The following is a 16,155-nucleotide window of genomic DNA, read 5'->3' as shown; positions in this document are numbered from 1 at the left end:
AAACCTCACCTCACACATACACATATTGCCGCCATGGCTCTCAACCTTCTATTTCCAGGGTGAGGAACACACACATTAGTAATGTGAAACATATGGGCATAATGTGGAACACATAGTAATGGCATAGTGACAACTTCAACTAAGTAGGTCATAGGTTGATTATAATATGCTGATTTACTTACAGTGAAGAACCTTTAATGAATTACTATGATTACATTCTATTTACCAGGATGTCATTTATATACATTCCTAACAATGGATGTTTGACAGACATTTTCAATGTGGAACTTTGAGGAACTGCGAGGAACATGAACTGTTTTACACCCCAAATGAGGTACGTTCCTCATAATGTCGTACACTTCACTGGTATGCTTGCCGCTTTCGCACCGACGGTTGAACACAATACGTACATTGGCCGCATCGCCGGTGGCGGCGTGTATCTCCGCACTCATATCCTATGGATATGACACGCACATATCCCGTTACTGTACCGTGGACTGGTGACCATCCCGACACGCGGATATGTATTGATGCAGGTTGACATTTCCATGGCTGCCGTTACCTGCTCTGCCCACCCTCCCGGATGATCGGGTTGTCGGACACTATGTTTACTATGTGGTGATTTCAAGGCCTTACTTATCTGTGAACTTGCATCCCTGGGTTCCATATTACCCTGTTGTACTTTATATCTGTGTATGCGTACATATATTTCTACATGTGTACTGATATCTATTTCCGTGATCTGTGTATGCACATGAGTACATATGTGGTCGACTTGGCGATAGTGGCAGCATGGCTACGCCGTGTGCTGTAGAACCGGCGGCGGTGAGGTGTTGGCGCCGTGCTCTGCTGGCTATTGGGTGTGAAGTGTTTGGGCGGTGCCTTTGTTGGAGTCACACATACGTCCACACATACTGTACACATTACGGGCGGACATGTTTGTGTGGCGTCCATTTTACTGTGTGTGCAGGTCAGGAGGTGTCAGTCCATGGGGCCTACACTGTCAAAGTATGTGCTATGCGTTTCTTTGCCAGGGCGTAGGCATATTGGGTACGCCTCTGTCTACCTACTGGGGCTGGCTCAGTGTGTCCATGGCGCTGAACGCCCTGTGCCTGTGCTTGCCCTGGCAGTTGGCTTGGTGGCCCTCCGCATTATGTCCCTGCAGCAGCTGTTTCCGCAGAATCATATTGTGTAGCATACAACATACTATGAATATGTGGGCACTTGTGCCTGGAGAGTACTGCAAGGCTCCACCGGATGTATCCAAGCACCGGAACCGTGATTTCAACATCCCGAACACACGCTCTATGATTATTCTTGTTTGTGCGTGTGCCTCATTATGGCGTTCTTGCATGTGTGTGTGTGCATTTCTGATGGGTGTCATCAACCATGGCTCCAGTGCGTAGCCAGCATCCCCCACAAGGTGACCTTGTGTGATGTGGGCCCTGGCGAATACCTGATACAGCTGTGAGGCATGCCAGATATGGGAGTCGTGGTAGCTTCCAGGGCTGCCAGCACACACATCCATGATAATGCCCTGCGCATTGCACGACCTGGCAATTGATGGAGGGGTATCCCTTGCGGTTTATGTAGCGTCTACCCTGCTCCCCGGGTGGTGACTTAATTTCTATGTGCGTATAGTCTATCGCACCCAGGACCTCCGGGTATTGTGCCACACGGTGGAAGCGGCGCATATTGCTAGCCAACTCCTCCTGAGATGTGGGGAAATTTATGTGCTCATGGGCATGTGGTAACATGGCATCCAGGAACTGGTGTAGTACCCTGGATGCTGATGCCTGTGAGATGCCCATTATGTCCCCGGTTGGCCTTTGAAAGGTACCTGTAGCCAGTATTCGCAAGCTCACACATACCTTGGTGTCCACTGGGATGGGCTCCCTCTGTTGTCTCTTGTTCTCAGGCGCCGGCACAGATCCACTATTTGCTGTAACGTGTCGCTGTCCTCCCTCTGTGGGTCTACTATCTCCAGGTCTCGCAGCCCCTGGTAGGTCACCCTTGGTCTGAACACTCTCCTTCTCCTGTGAAGCCTACGGTAGTTGTCGGCACCACCCTCCGCAACTCCGTCTGTCTCTGCCACATACCTATGCATCACGGCCACGGCGGCACCCATCATATACATATTAAAAGTTCCCCGTCTGTTTACACCCTACGGTGCGGCGTTTGGGAAATCGAGCTGTGTGTTGTGTGCATTCACACTTAATACTGTTGTGCTGTATACCCGGTGATGTCATTGGGTGTGTCTGTGCAGCCGTATCCATGGCTTATTTCCGTGGTTTTACGGTTGCAACTGCAACGGTACTGCCTGTAGTGTTACATTACAGTTGCCTGCATTGCCTTGGCTTTGCATCTTACATTACTGCATCCTGCAGGCACATGGCATATGATGCATTTTATCTGCAGCCGCAGTTATGCTACCTCTGTACTTGGCTGTGCTATTTCGGTTATTTGCTCTTTGCATTTCTGCTACATCCCCTACTATCTTTGCATTCATATGCCTCCCCTTTCCCATTATGCAGGAGTCTGCATGCAGAGTTATCAGCTGCCGCTGCCCTTCCTGGATTGATTGGTGTTGATTGCTCATTACGGCTCCATTTACACTGCTTCCACATTTCCTCGTATTCTCCGCATTACCTTCCTATATCCATGGTTGTTGACGGGGAGGCCGTCACATGACTGGTTTAGGGAACGTAGTCATCCTCGTGCACATGCATCTGCGCCAGATTATGTACTCTCAGCGCATCTATTTCCTAACACGCCAGTCCTGATGCTGTGATGTGCATTGTACAGCCCAGATTTGCTGACCTCCAATATCCTTCCTCCAAATGTGGCACACCCCTCTGTGGTTGACATGTATCTCGTGTAGGCCATTCCTCGGTGTAGTACCGCTACGCCGTTTGCTCCATCCTTACACCGGCGCCGTTTTTGCGATTCACTATTATCTGCCTCATTTGCATGGAATTGACTACTAATACATGGTTACGGCGCCAACACCGCCACCACTCCTTGACAACCATTGCGCTGGGGTTGAAGCTTTACATACATACTATGGTGTGTGGTGGCTGTGCAGCTGATGTGTGTTATACTGCTCTTTTAGGACATTGTCATATTATTTCATTGCTTTGCAACTTCTGTGCACATATCCCGGGCGTCTGCTGTTCTTTCTAACGCATGCCATTTATGTCATTTTTACATTTTGTGCATATTTTCTTTGGACATTCTCGGTGCCTTTCCACATTGGCATATTGCACCTATATGATACCTGACTTTGACAGCCTTCCGTTACTCCTCGGTCATGTTTGGGTAAATGTAAACCGCTTTTTGGTTTACATTGCCGCGTTCTTACGCTACGCTGCGCCACTGTGGATCACTATTTGCCCTCATTTGCATGGTGCAATACCGCACACAGTGTGTTTTGCATACCTACGCCGGGGGCGGAGACGGTCCGGCGCACGCCGGTAGTGCACGTGGAATTCATTCATACCTGAATCGCTCAGCAGCCATATTTGGCGTTATAACGCCGACGCTATGCTGGCGCCTGGCGCAAGGTTCATGAATCCGGGGGAATATCTTATATTGAAAATTTTAAATATTCTAATACACCCGCACCAATAAGTTAAACAAACAAATATTTGTCCTATAATATAATAAATATACAGGATATGAAAAAAAATTCAATCAATAAAAAGTAGCTCATATCAAAAATGATACTTGCATTAAATGTTAAGATCTTAAAAGTCAGCTCAAGATCACACTATAACACTTTTGAAACTGACACAATGTATAACTCAGATTGCACATAAAAATTTCACTAGACAATACATGCTTTACTGAAAACATACTATGGCTAAAAATGATACTTGAATAAATAAATTATATAAAAAAGCCATTCCAAAGTAGCAAAGAAAATATGTAAAATAATTATTATAAACATTTTTTTTACAAATAAAAGGATGCTTTTAAATGAAGAATACTGCTAATAGAAAGCATGTCATTCAGATCTGAACCACTGGTGGAATTGGTCTTAAGCTACCGCCTTAATTCCTTTTGTTCCAATAAATCACTCAAAGGACCACCCCTTTCATCCAAAAGTATATTATCTACAGTATAAGATTTAAACCTGTGAGAACTCATAGCCTTAATGTGTCTGTACAATGCATTATGCTCAGCCATCCTCTCAGTATTGTACATATGTTGATAATTTCCTACCCTCAAGGGTTTCTCAGTTTCCCCAATATAAAAACTGAGACAATTTTGGCATTGTGCCATGCGTACCACACTGGCTCTTGCGCAGTGGTATCTTTGGCTTGGTTTAATCTCACCATACCCATGAAAAAAAAGAAGACCCTTCTAAAATATGGCAGCACTGCTTACAGTGTCCACAGTGCCCACATTGTCTCATGCTAAAACAACCATGGGTGTTTCCCACTTGTTATCTGAAAATATATTCCAGTTTTTAACCATCACAGACTAATGTCAAAAAATCAAGATTGTAGGTAAGAATTAGTGCCTTGTTGTATCTAGCTATGGTAACTGTTTGTAAATTATTGAATGAATTATAATTTTCTTTGCCTATCAAAGGATAAAACATCTCCTTTTCACATTTAGTTGTAATCTCCTCAAAGATAATGTTGATATATGACTATTTATTAATATAACTTGAAAATAACTTGAAAATACACTTAAAAGAGCAAGTTACAAAACGTGTATAATCCAAAACACTAAGCACTTTCACCCATCTCATCTTCCATTAAAAACACTTCCTTAATATACTTGTTCTAATTAAAAATTCACCAATCAGCCTTTCCTTCATTAAGTACATTCTTGTTTAAAATACAAATTCAAATTCAATGCCTCATTATACCTAATTATAAAAAATGTGTTGATATATGTATATGTACACAACAATAAAAATGCTTTCTATCATAATATTTCATCCTGTTATATTAAATATATAAATAAATAAATATATGTAAATATATATATATATATATATATATATATATGTGTGTGTTGACAGTATAATAGTGTAAAACATTTAATAATATAGATATAAATATAAATTAAAAACTAAAAACAATAATGTAAAAATGTAACAATATATCACCAACATAAAATGAATACCCTTATACTAAATAAGATTTATATTTCAAAATACTGGAGATGGAGACATGTTCATTAATTCCTGGCATACTACTAGCATTAAGTCTAAGTTGCCATAAGCATTCTTTTGCTTCTAATAAATTTTTAACATCTCCCCCCTTGTTTGTGTTGTATGGAATCCTATCTATTACAAAAAATATAAACCTTTTAAAAAAAAAGGAGATGCATTTGTTATACCGTTTAATGAAACATCCACTACAATAGTTAATATCTTGAAGGAAGTATGGGTGAATGTGTTTAGTAACAAATTAGAGGTTTTAAGTATTATTAGTAATTGTCCGAATGTTACATATAGTAGAGGAAAGAACCTAAAGGATTATTTTGAGAACAATAGTAACAAACAATCATACAATAATTCTAAAATGAGTAAGTGTGGGGTTTGTAAAATATGTAAATTTATTAATGATGGTCCCTACGTTACGACACAGAATTATAACAAATCTATGAAATGTCCAGGATATGTGAATTGTAATACAAAAATGGTGGTTTATTTAGCTACTTGTTTATCATGTCCAGCATTTTATGTAGGAAAAACTGTAAGAAAATTAAAGGACCGTATAATGGAACAAAACAGGGACATCAAAAACAAAAGATTAACTAATTCCTTATATGTACACAGTACAAAATGTCAAGATTTTAAAAGGTTTATATTTTTCGTAATAGATAGGATTCCATACAACACAAACAAGGGGGTGGATGTTAAAAATTTATTAGAAGCAAAAGAATGCTTATGGCAACTTAGACTTAATGCTAGTAGTATGCCAGGAATTAATGAACATGTTTCCATCTCCAGTATTTTGAAATATAAATCTTATTTAGTATAAGGGTATTCATTTTATGTTGGTGATATATTGTTACATTTTTACATTATTGTTTTTAGTTTTTAATTTATATTTATATCTATATTATTAAATGTTTTACAATATTATACTGTCAACACACACACCAATTAGGTATAATGAGGCGTTGAATTTGAATTTGTATTTTAAACAAGAATGTACTTAATGAAGGAAAGGCTGATTGGTGAATTTTTAATTAGAACAAGTATATTAAGGAAGTGTTTTTAATGGAAGTTACTCTGATGATACCCACAGATGAGATGGGTGAAAGTGTTTAGTGTTTTGGATTATACACGTTTTGTAACTTGCTCTTTTAAGTGTATTTTCAAGTTATTTTCAAGTTATATTAATAAATAGTCGCATTGGATATTTTGATTGCCTTGGTTCTTTTTATAGTTTTATTCGTTTTATGTTTGTTTTCTATTAATAATGTTGATATAACTGGATGGCTATCTGCGTACCTCTAGCATCTTTTTAAGTTTAATACTCTCCTGCATAAAAATCTCCTCCCATGAAAAATCATACATGATAATCTAACCAACGGGCCTTTCTTCTGATGTATCAGGTGCCAACTGCTAAAATGCCACAAAGACATAGAAAAAGTTGGCTTCCTGTATATATTGGATTCAAAGCAGTACCTTTCCCTGTTTTTGGAAATCATTAAATCCAAATAATTAATTTGCTCAAAGGAAAAATTCATAGTGAAGTTCAAAAAGTTGTTGGTACAATTCAAATAATCCAAAAAAGTAATTTAACTTCTCTAAACTACCAATCCAAACCATTATAATATCATCAAGATAATGTCCATACAGTTACCAAAATTCCCCTGAAAGGGGATGAAAAAACATAGTTATCATCCCATTGGGCCATAACTAGACTGGCAAATATCAGGGTGCAGGCAGCACCCATAACCCCACCTGTCTGTTGTCTAACTAGCTGCCCCTCAAAAAAATATATATATTTTAAATACCATCTCCATCAAATCTCTCAAAAGTTTAATCTGAATATGGTCAAAATTGCTGTGGATGCATAAAAAATCATAAACCCAGTCTAAACCAATATCATAAGGGATAAGGGAAAAATATCCTTGACATGGATGGTAACAAAAATAAGACTGTCACTGTATAAAGCTTTGGAAATTCTTTTTAAAAAATTCCATGATTCCTTGTATAGATGTCCAATATTATCACCAACCTCCTTAAGTTGATGGTCAATAAATCTAGCTATATTGAAAGTTTTAGAAAATTTTGCATCCACGATCAGAAGCAGGGGAAGGTCCATAAGATTCTTATGTATTTCTGGGATCCTAAAAATGGTAGAGGTCCTTGAGATGATAACCTTTAAGAATTTGTGGTCATTCTTCAAAATACATCCTTGTACCAAAAAAATCATGTAACACCATATCAGTTTCTTTGATAGGCAATATTTCTTTGACTGATCAAAACCTCCTCATAAGTGTCACCATATAGCATATTGAGCATCTTATTAATATAATTGTTGGTGTTCTTTACCATCAACCCACCACCCTTGTCAGGCTTCATATGTCTAACTTGCCTGTTATTAACAATTTAATTCAACAAAGTCTGCTCATCGGGTTTCATGTTAAACTTATAATGCCTCCTCTTGTTATGTAGGATCTGTCTAATATCAGCCTCACAATTTTTTTCAAATAAAGTAATAACATGATGCATTGAAGGGTTGAATGTACATTGCTTGTTACACAAAGAAGAGGTGTTAGGGGCCATGTAATCCTTCTGAGTGAAATATAAACTAAAATTGAGCTTTTGAGTGAACAATTACAGTCAGTCAAGACATCTCCTATTCTAGCTATCCTAGCAGGAAGAAAGGTTAGACCTTTATCAAATTGCCACTACTTATATCCTCCCCACTCTTCTTTATGGTGCTCCCATTCTTACTAACCTCCAGACTTCACAAAAAATAAAACCTGAATAATGCTATAACAAAGTTGTTAAATTTACAGCACATACCCCTTTCAAAACCCACCACTCTATAACATTGAAAAGCTAAAACTGGTTAGAAATGCTACATTGACATACATATACCCAACTTCTTACTACATATACAATCATCCAGCATCCATCTGCTTGTCCAGTACTAAAAAATATTCTATACAACTATGTTCCCAGTCGGCTGTTGTTATCCAGTGACCAAAAACTCATATCTATCTACAAACCTAGCAAATCTGCTGGGCATTGTCTGTACCCGTTCATGGTTGCTAAGGCCTGGAAATCCGTACCTGTATCCATCAGGTCTATAACCTCCCTCCCATCTTTCAAAACCAATCTGAAAGACTTCCTAACTGAAATTTGGCTCTGTTCTTGCTCAAATCCAGGATAAACTAAATCCCTAAATGTGAACAAGTGTGTTTTCATTCCTCATACCTCCTTACTCTCCCTTCTTCACTTACTTCCTTACTGCTATCTAATTCTCTTCTCTGGCAATTTCTGTAAATATACCATAAGCCTGTTTTCTCCTGACTTCATATTGCAATTTCTATTTGTATTAAACCCACTTATCTTTAATTTCTCTACAAACTGTCTAAAATGTCTCAATATTAAATGATTGCCATTTATCTCACATTGATTTTTAACTAATGTTTTTGTATCATGTCGAATTTGTTTTAATTATTTAAAATGCAGATGTTTTTGTTTTATTTTGAAGATTGTAAAATTATTGTTCTTAAAATGTTTTCTAATAATTTGGAGCTTTTCTACTTGGACCTCCACTGAAAATGGGCTTCTACCCATTCGGATTTTCCTGGTAATCAAATGTTAATACACAAATAAATCAGCCCACTGATTATTGATGACTAAACCACTATAATTAAACACCTTAAAATCATGTTGTTTATTGTAAATAACAGTCAAGTTCTCTGATTCCTGTATGTTCTCACTCTGTTCCTCCCCATGCTCCTGTGTTATTGATGACCCTGTTCCAAATCGCACCACATCGGAGATTGCTCTACAATGTGTTGTACTACCCTCTGGTGACTGTTCCTTAGCTGTTCTGACATCCTGAGAGGTGGAAATTCTAAAAGGATTCCCTCATTTTGTTGATCCTGATGGCTATCATTAGATTCAATAACATCTGTGGTACCACCATACCTATCATTATAGCTATCACATGTTTAATGTTGTTATTATCTGTCTCCTAGAATATTTAGCCCTGAATAGAGCAGGATAAACTTTACCACTTTCGTAATCAAGTTTGTCCCTTTGAAGCATCTTTTCTTTTTACTCTTAATGTCATGGACTGATCTATCAATTTTATCAGAGCCTTTCAGTACACAATTTACATAGATGCATCCTTTAAAGAAAGTATTTTGTTGTTTTATTTAATTGGTGTTTGTGGGGCATTTGGATACTGCTGTATGGTACAGAAACCTAGGCAGTGAAAGCAAAGCAGATTAGGAAGCTAGAACTGATGGAGATGAAGTGACTGAAATGGGTGGAAGGATGCACACTACACACTGCACTTTGTGTGATTGAAGAAGAAATTATGAAATCAGAGCAGAAGCCAAAATATTTCCACTTACAGAGAAGGTTAAATATAACATATTACAGTAGTTCAGTCGCATGTGCAGGAAAGCAGGAGATGATTTGGTGAAGACGATTTGGGAGATACAGGAAGAATACAATAGGAAACAAGGACATACAGGAAAGAGATGGATGGACTGTATGAAACAAGACTTGTGACAGTCAGACATGACTGTCAAAGAAGATAGGAGAGTGGCACTAAATTGAGAGAAGTGTGTGACCCTATATAGAAAAATAGGAACAGGAAGGTTGATGATGATGACAAAGCACATCTTTACACAGAGCTCTGCCTGTGTTTTCCAATCAGTCTACAATGTTAACTTTCTGTGATTCTCATTATTCCATTAGCCAGGCTTTCCGTGAGGAAAATACAATGATTCCTCAGATCAGTATGGTCACAGCACCACACCCCTTGATGTTTTGGATTCAAGTTCTATGGTTTGTAAAAAGGGAATTACAGTGGTAGAGAAGCCAGATATCTCTAAATAGAGTCTGCTCTTTTCCCTTCCATCTCCTACTTGGTCTGTAACAACAAATGCCTCAAACATTGTTTTGGGAGCTTTGCCTTTGGTAGTAAAAGTGCAAGGTCTTTGGAACAAACAGGACAGACAAAAGTCACACATAAATATCAAAGATATGTTATCAGTAATAACTGCTCTCAACTCTCTGAATCATCTTTGTTCCTTTGGACCTCTTCAAGTGATCACAGACAATACTACAGTGATGTAGTACATAAACAAACGGGGTGGGAGGTACCAGATCTTAACCTCTGTGCAGATTAGCCATGCAAGCTTGGGATGTGGCAACATGACACAATCTAACCCTACAGGCTTTTTAACTTCTGTCAGAGCAAAACATTTTTGTAGACAAGCTGAGTAGGACTACGACAGACCGTTCTAATAGGAAACTGAATGCAGGAAATTGATCCAACTGTTTGGAAGTCCTCAAATAGATCTGTTTGCCTCCACTTAAAACATACAACTAAAGAAGTTCTATTTCAGGATTCCTTGCAAGCAGGCCTGTAAAACAGATGCAGATGCCTTTTCATTCTCTTGGATGGAAATGTTCCTGTATGCCTTCCCAGTGATATCCAAGAAAATTCTATAGATTCAGAAGGACTCTCCAAACATAATTGTTTTGACCCCTTTCTGGGCGTCTATATTATGTTGCCGAAATGGCAGAACACTGGACGCTGTTTCAGTGACACATAATCATTGAAATACCACTACTGTAAATGGCCAGATCACCGATTTTTTTCCTAGGAAAAAAAATCCCTTGGCCGTCACCATGAAATTGCCCTTTACCCCACTGTAATGTGATCTCAGAGTTGGTATATTTTGTTAGGGGGGGTGTGGGGGGTTAAGCCCTCCCCCCACTTAGTAATGCTTGAGATGGTGTGCATGTCTGTTTGGCCTACCGATTTTTTTCCCTAGGAAAAAAATCAGTGATTTGTCCGATCACGGTAGTGGTATTTCACTGTTTATGTGCCACTGAAACGGCATTTAGTGTTCTGCCATTTTGGCAACATAATATAGACTCCTTTTCTGGCCCATGCAGCAGTGGTTTTCTCTTCTTTTGAAAATGTCCATGGGCAGTTACCACAATCTTCACCACAGACTGGATCTACTCACACAAGACAAAGGTTGATTAATACGCCCCAGCTTGAAACAACTTCATCTGACTGCCTGAATGTTAGAATTTTAATACATTTTAGGCACCTACTTTCTGAGGACATGCAGCAGGTATTAAAGGAGGCTAAAAAACCTGCTACTAGAAAATCATATATGAGTAAGTGGAAAAGGAGATAAAAATATGAAAGAATCATAATGAAATCTAGGAATGTCTCTGTCAAAAAGAACTAGCTGAAATTACTAAATGAATATCCAAAACCATATGCTTCAGTACCAAGAAGTGGATTATTAACATAGTAACATACTTTATTTTCTGTAAAAGATTGCAGTGGTTAACTTGTTTAAAAGTCAACCTTTTTAAAAACTAAGGTGTCTGATTTGACCCTCACATTTCAACTACCACAACAGTTGGTTAATAACCAGAGAAAAAAAAAACAAAAAAGAGAGATGAAGGCAATGAATTGAGACCAATAACCAAACGAAATTGCCTAAACACCACAAAGGAAGCTCACAACTCAGCTGGATACCAGAATTTATTGAAATGCAACAAGGAAATAACGCTTGTAATCCAAGTACGTTTTCGATGAAAATCTTCGTCAGAATCAGTACAAAAACACACAGTTAATGCTTGTTCTAGTTATATACCCTGTCTAATTGACATAATTAATTAAGTACCAATCAGTAAAGTCAATTACTAACTAACAAGCAAGCTTATTTTAAAAAAACACATACAAACAGTTCTAAAAATCATTAAAAGAATTAACTTACAATTTATTGTTAATAAAATTTGTATGGTAGGACATATTTGCATATATAAATATCATTATATTATATGCAAGGTTAAAAACAGTCTAATTAGTTAACCACAGCTCTAAAACAATAAAATATATGTGCACAAAGTATATACATTGTATGCTGCCATCTAATGGTTGTAATGGGTAAATAAACTTAATACTCATAACTTAGCTGATCTGAGTTTCAATACTGGCTTGATGGACAAAAAGTCATTTAATCCCGGGGATTTATTACATTCCAAAACTATTTGCCAGTATAATTCCTTGTATTCTAATTTATCCTCCCATAAACCACCCCTTACGTCCTTGGGCACAGAATCCAAAACAAAAAAGGAAAATATTGCTTGAGGGCAAATAGTCTGATGTCTGTACAATGCATTGTTCATATTCTGCTTTTGATTTCGTACAAGTGTTCAGAATACGACATCTAAGTTTCCTTTCTGTTTTGCCCACATAAAAGGAAGTGCAGAAATTGCAAGTAGCCAAATACACTATTCCAAAGCTATTACAGTTGAAAGTACCCCTACTTGAAAGTGTTTTGTTCCTAGCTTCCAAGAAAATATCTTTCCTATTGTGTATCCTTGGACATTGTGAACAAAACCCACATTTGTATGTACCCACCCCACGTGGACCTGTGTTTTTGACCTTGGGGCCACCATATTCAAAGATTTGCTTGAAATTGGTGTCTTTCCTGTAAATAAATTTCAAGGGGGTTTGATTGTTCAATGGTAAGTCTGTAAATTGAACAAATCTCCCCCATTCCCTTGAAATCAATTCTTTAATAGGTCCTGAGTCACCTATATAATCAAGTATGTAGGCTCTATCGTGAAAAGTGGTATTTGGGTTTGTTAAAATGTCAATCTGGGCAGGTGCATTCTGTCCCAAAATAGGGGCAAATCTTTTATGTCTCTCCCTTACTACCTCTGCTACAACGTCTTCCAGTAAAGGTTTAGGATACCCTCTGTCGGCCAACATATTACACACATTACTGCACTCCTTCAGGAATTCATGGTCATCAGAGGTCATTCTACAGACCCTTACGAGTTGTCCCTTCACTAAATTTTTCTTTTTCTTTTGGAAGTATGGGTGAGCACTCTTATAATGAAGGTATGAGTTGGAAAAGGTTTTCTTACGATGTATACTAGAAGAAAAGAACCCTTGTTCATCCTTTCTAAGTGTAATATCTAAATATATCAATTGTTCCGCATTGACCTCAAAGGTAAATTCCAAAAAATTGGTCGTACCCTTCAAGTAATCCAGGAATTCAAGAAATCTTTCCTCAGTATCTGTCCAAAAGATACATATGTCATCTAAAAACCTCTTGTACATAGACCAGCATTTGGTAAATGGGCTGTCCAAAATAAATTGTTTTTCCCACCAATTCAAAATAATGTTAGCATATGTTGGGGCACATTTAGCACCCATAGCAACACCTTTATTCTGTCTGAAAAATTCACCCTGAAAATACATAAAATTGTTTTTCAAAATAATTTCCATGAATAAGAGACAATTAGTAAAATCTCCATGAGACAATGTACCATTGTCAATAATGGCCTGTTCCAGCCATAAAAGTCCAATCTCATGTGGGATAGAACCAAATAAGTCCACTATGTCTAAAGTGACAAAAATGAGGTCCGGTGAGTAAAGATGTGGTTTTACACACCTCAAGAAATCCCAAGAATCTTTAAGGACTGCATCACCAGAATATGATAAGGTCTTGAGTTTGTCGTCCACGAATGCTGCCAAAGGTGTAGTAATAGAACCCTCCGCTGAAACAATTAACCTGACCGGTGGATCCATAGGATTTTCTGACATTCTGCATGCTTGCTCTCAGAACAATGATGCAATCCAGCCTAACCATTGTAATGTTTCTGAATTTATCTTTGTCAGGGAAGAGCTCTCATCTTGCTATTTCACTCTAGCTGCCTGTAGCTGGGACACTTGCTGACGTGAATGTTTGCACTCATACTGCTTTCCACTGCCTCTTCTCTTATTAATCCTTATATACAAAGTATAGTAAGAAAACAGTGCATTTATAAGGCTCATACATCAAACTATGTGTGATTTGGGCTTCTCTCTAGTGTCTGTTCAGTATCTGTGTCTTCTTTACTTTGTGCAGTGACAGTTTATTTTTTACTACTCTTTGCATCATTAGACTTTCTTAAATACTAAATTAATATTTGATTTGTGTACTTCACTCTGCAGCTCCCTTGTGTCTTTACCATGTTTGAAAAGGATGTGCCTGATTAGTTTACAAATAAATAAACAAAGACAAAGGTGGTTCCATGGCATAGAGGATTAAAGCCCTGACTATGTTGCACACAACTGAAGTTCAACTAGCAGCTCAGGTGCCTTTATGAGCTCGCAGGCTAGGATGGGAGTAAGCAACCACTACTGGCCCACCAGTCCTAGGGAAAGGAAGGTGGTTCTGTCACCCAAGCAAGACCTAGTGGGAGCACTAACTGTCTACTCGCTGGAGTTACAAGCCATCCAAACCCACACAACTGTAGTGCAGTTTCACTGCATAGTTGAGTGGAAGTGGCATATAGTGGCATGCTTCCCCTCAGGAGGTAGCACTGCATGCTTGGAGGAGCCACCAATGAGAAGGGGATGCTTCCAGAGTTAGAGCATTGACCATCTTCCATGACCACAAAGTTCGATTGCTCCTGACAACCCAATTCCCAACCAGGGAATGGAGGGCTGATGGGAATTCCTGGGCAGAAATGAATGGGCTGGAGGGTGCCATCTTCTCCCAGTATGTGCAGCTGCTGTGCCCTGCTCTCTGTTATTGGCACCATCAAGCAAGATCCTGGTGAACCAAAAAAACAAAAAAAAAACAAAGTATAAACTACAACTAGTTTCAGCATCTGACAATGTTTCTCTACAAATTAGTCCCTCAAATATTCTTAGTTAAACATTTCTGTCCACATCCAAAATACTTTGTATTCAAGTTGCTCAGGCATTTGTTGTCTTGTATTAAAATTACTGCACCATTTTGCAAGAATTGTACCAATAATTTCAATTTCATTTTAATTTGTCTTCTTCTAAGTATAATGCGTTTTTTTTAATTTTTCAGAAGAAACATAAAAAGAAGAAATGCTGATCCTGACTTAAATATAATAATTATTCATGAGAAATGGTGATGTTAACATGACATATGAAGAAAACAACACAAGCTGATCATGTTATTCACAATAGTCCTTCCTGGGAAACTATGATAATACGTCAAGTACGGAGCTGCAGTTATAAAAGTACAGAACTGACCAAAGTGGCATTGCAGTATTACAATTTATACATAACAGATGGCATAGTAAAACACAGAGCTGTATTTTGGTTTTAAAGTTTGGTGAAACAATTCTTTGCAAAGTGATTTATCAGCATTACTGATTGCCATGTATTATTTCCTAACTGTATATTTATATGAACACTGTAGTAAAACATTATTTTATAAACTTCATTTCATTTCTATTTACATTAAGAAGTAGTACATGCTGCTTCACTGTGAATGTTACTACAGAAAAATATAAACAATCTGTGACCACATTTAGGTAACATTTATGTTTCTGCAGTTGTAGATCTAAATAAAGTGACCATAAAAATTAATAAAATATAATTCATGAGATATGAAAGATATTCTAACTCATTCCTGACTTGATTATGTATACGTTAATCTTGCATTTTTGTGTGTATCCTTATCACCATATGCATCACATACATAACTGTATTTGTATCAAGACTATCCAAAAAAATGAACTACTGCATTGTGAGTTTTAAATTAAAATATGTGCTGCTAAAGCTAATAAAGTGAATGGCATGGTAATAGACTATATCCATTAAGTATTATTTTTGCAACTGCAGGCTAGCCAAACAAAGAAGTTGAAAAATACATTTTCCTGGATTCTCTCTTTGTGAAACTATATTTTACCTAGACACCAGTCAATGAAACCATCCCAGGTTCCCTGCTGCTCTGCGAGCAATGCAGCTACACACTTCTGCACTGCAGGCAACTCAGCTAAACTCTGAGCAGCATCCCCCCACTTTCCATCCCTGATCTTCTATAGAATAAGTCCCCTTGTTAATGCCAGAGCAACAGCTGATCTAATTTGCCCTTTCACAAATTAGTGCTTAAGAATTACCTGCTACGATGCACAGCCAG

General features: G+C 37.9%; 1 protein-coding gene across 1 annotated transcript in view; it reads left to right on the top strand.

The window, feature by feature from the left end:
• The window catches only part of LOC122807979 (alpha-1-macroglobulin-like), a 187,772-nt gene extending 171,972 nt beyond the window's left edge, over window positions 1-15,800 (top strand). Inside the window, exon 5 of the mRNA XM_044079003.1 lies at window positions 15,076-15,800. Coding sequence (XP_043934938.1) covers window positions 15,076-15,086 — 11 coding nt within the window. The 3' untranslated portion in view covers window positions 15,087-15,800. The remainder of the gene's footprint in view (window positions 1-15,075) is intronic.
• The last annotated feature ends 355 nt before the right edge of the window (window positions 15,801-16,155 follow it).

This window comes from Protopterus annectens, chromosome 8.part0 (genome assembly GCF_019279795.1).
Source record: "Protopterus annectens isolate FY-2018-M chromosome 8.part0, PAN1.0, whole genome shotgun sequence".
NCBI classification, from domain to species: domain Eukaryota; kingdom Metazoa; phylum Chordata; order Ceratodontiformes; family Protopteridae; genus Protopterus; species Protopterus annectens.
The sequence above is the reverse complement of the archived record's forward strand: the minus strand, read 5'-3'. Positions and strand labels throughout refer to the sequence as shown.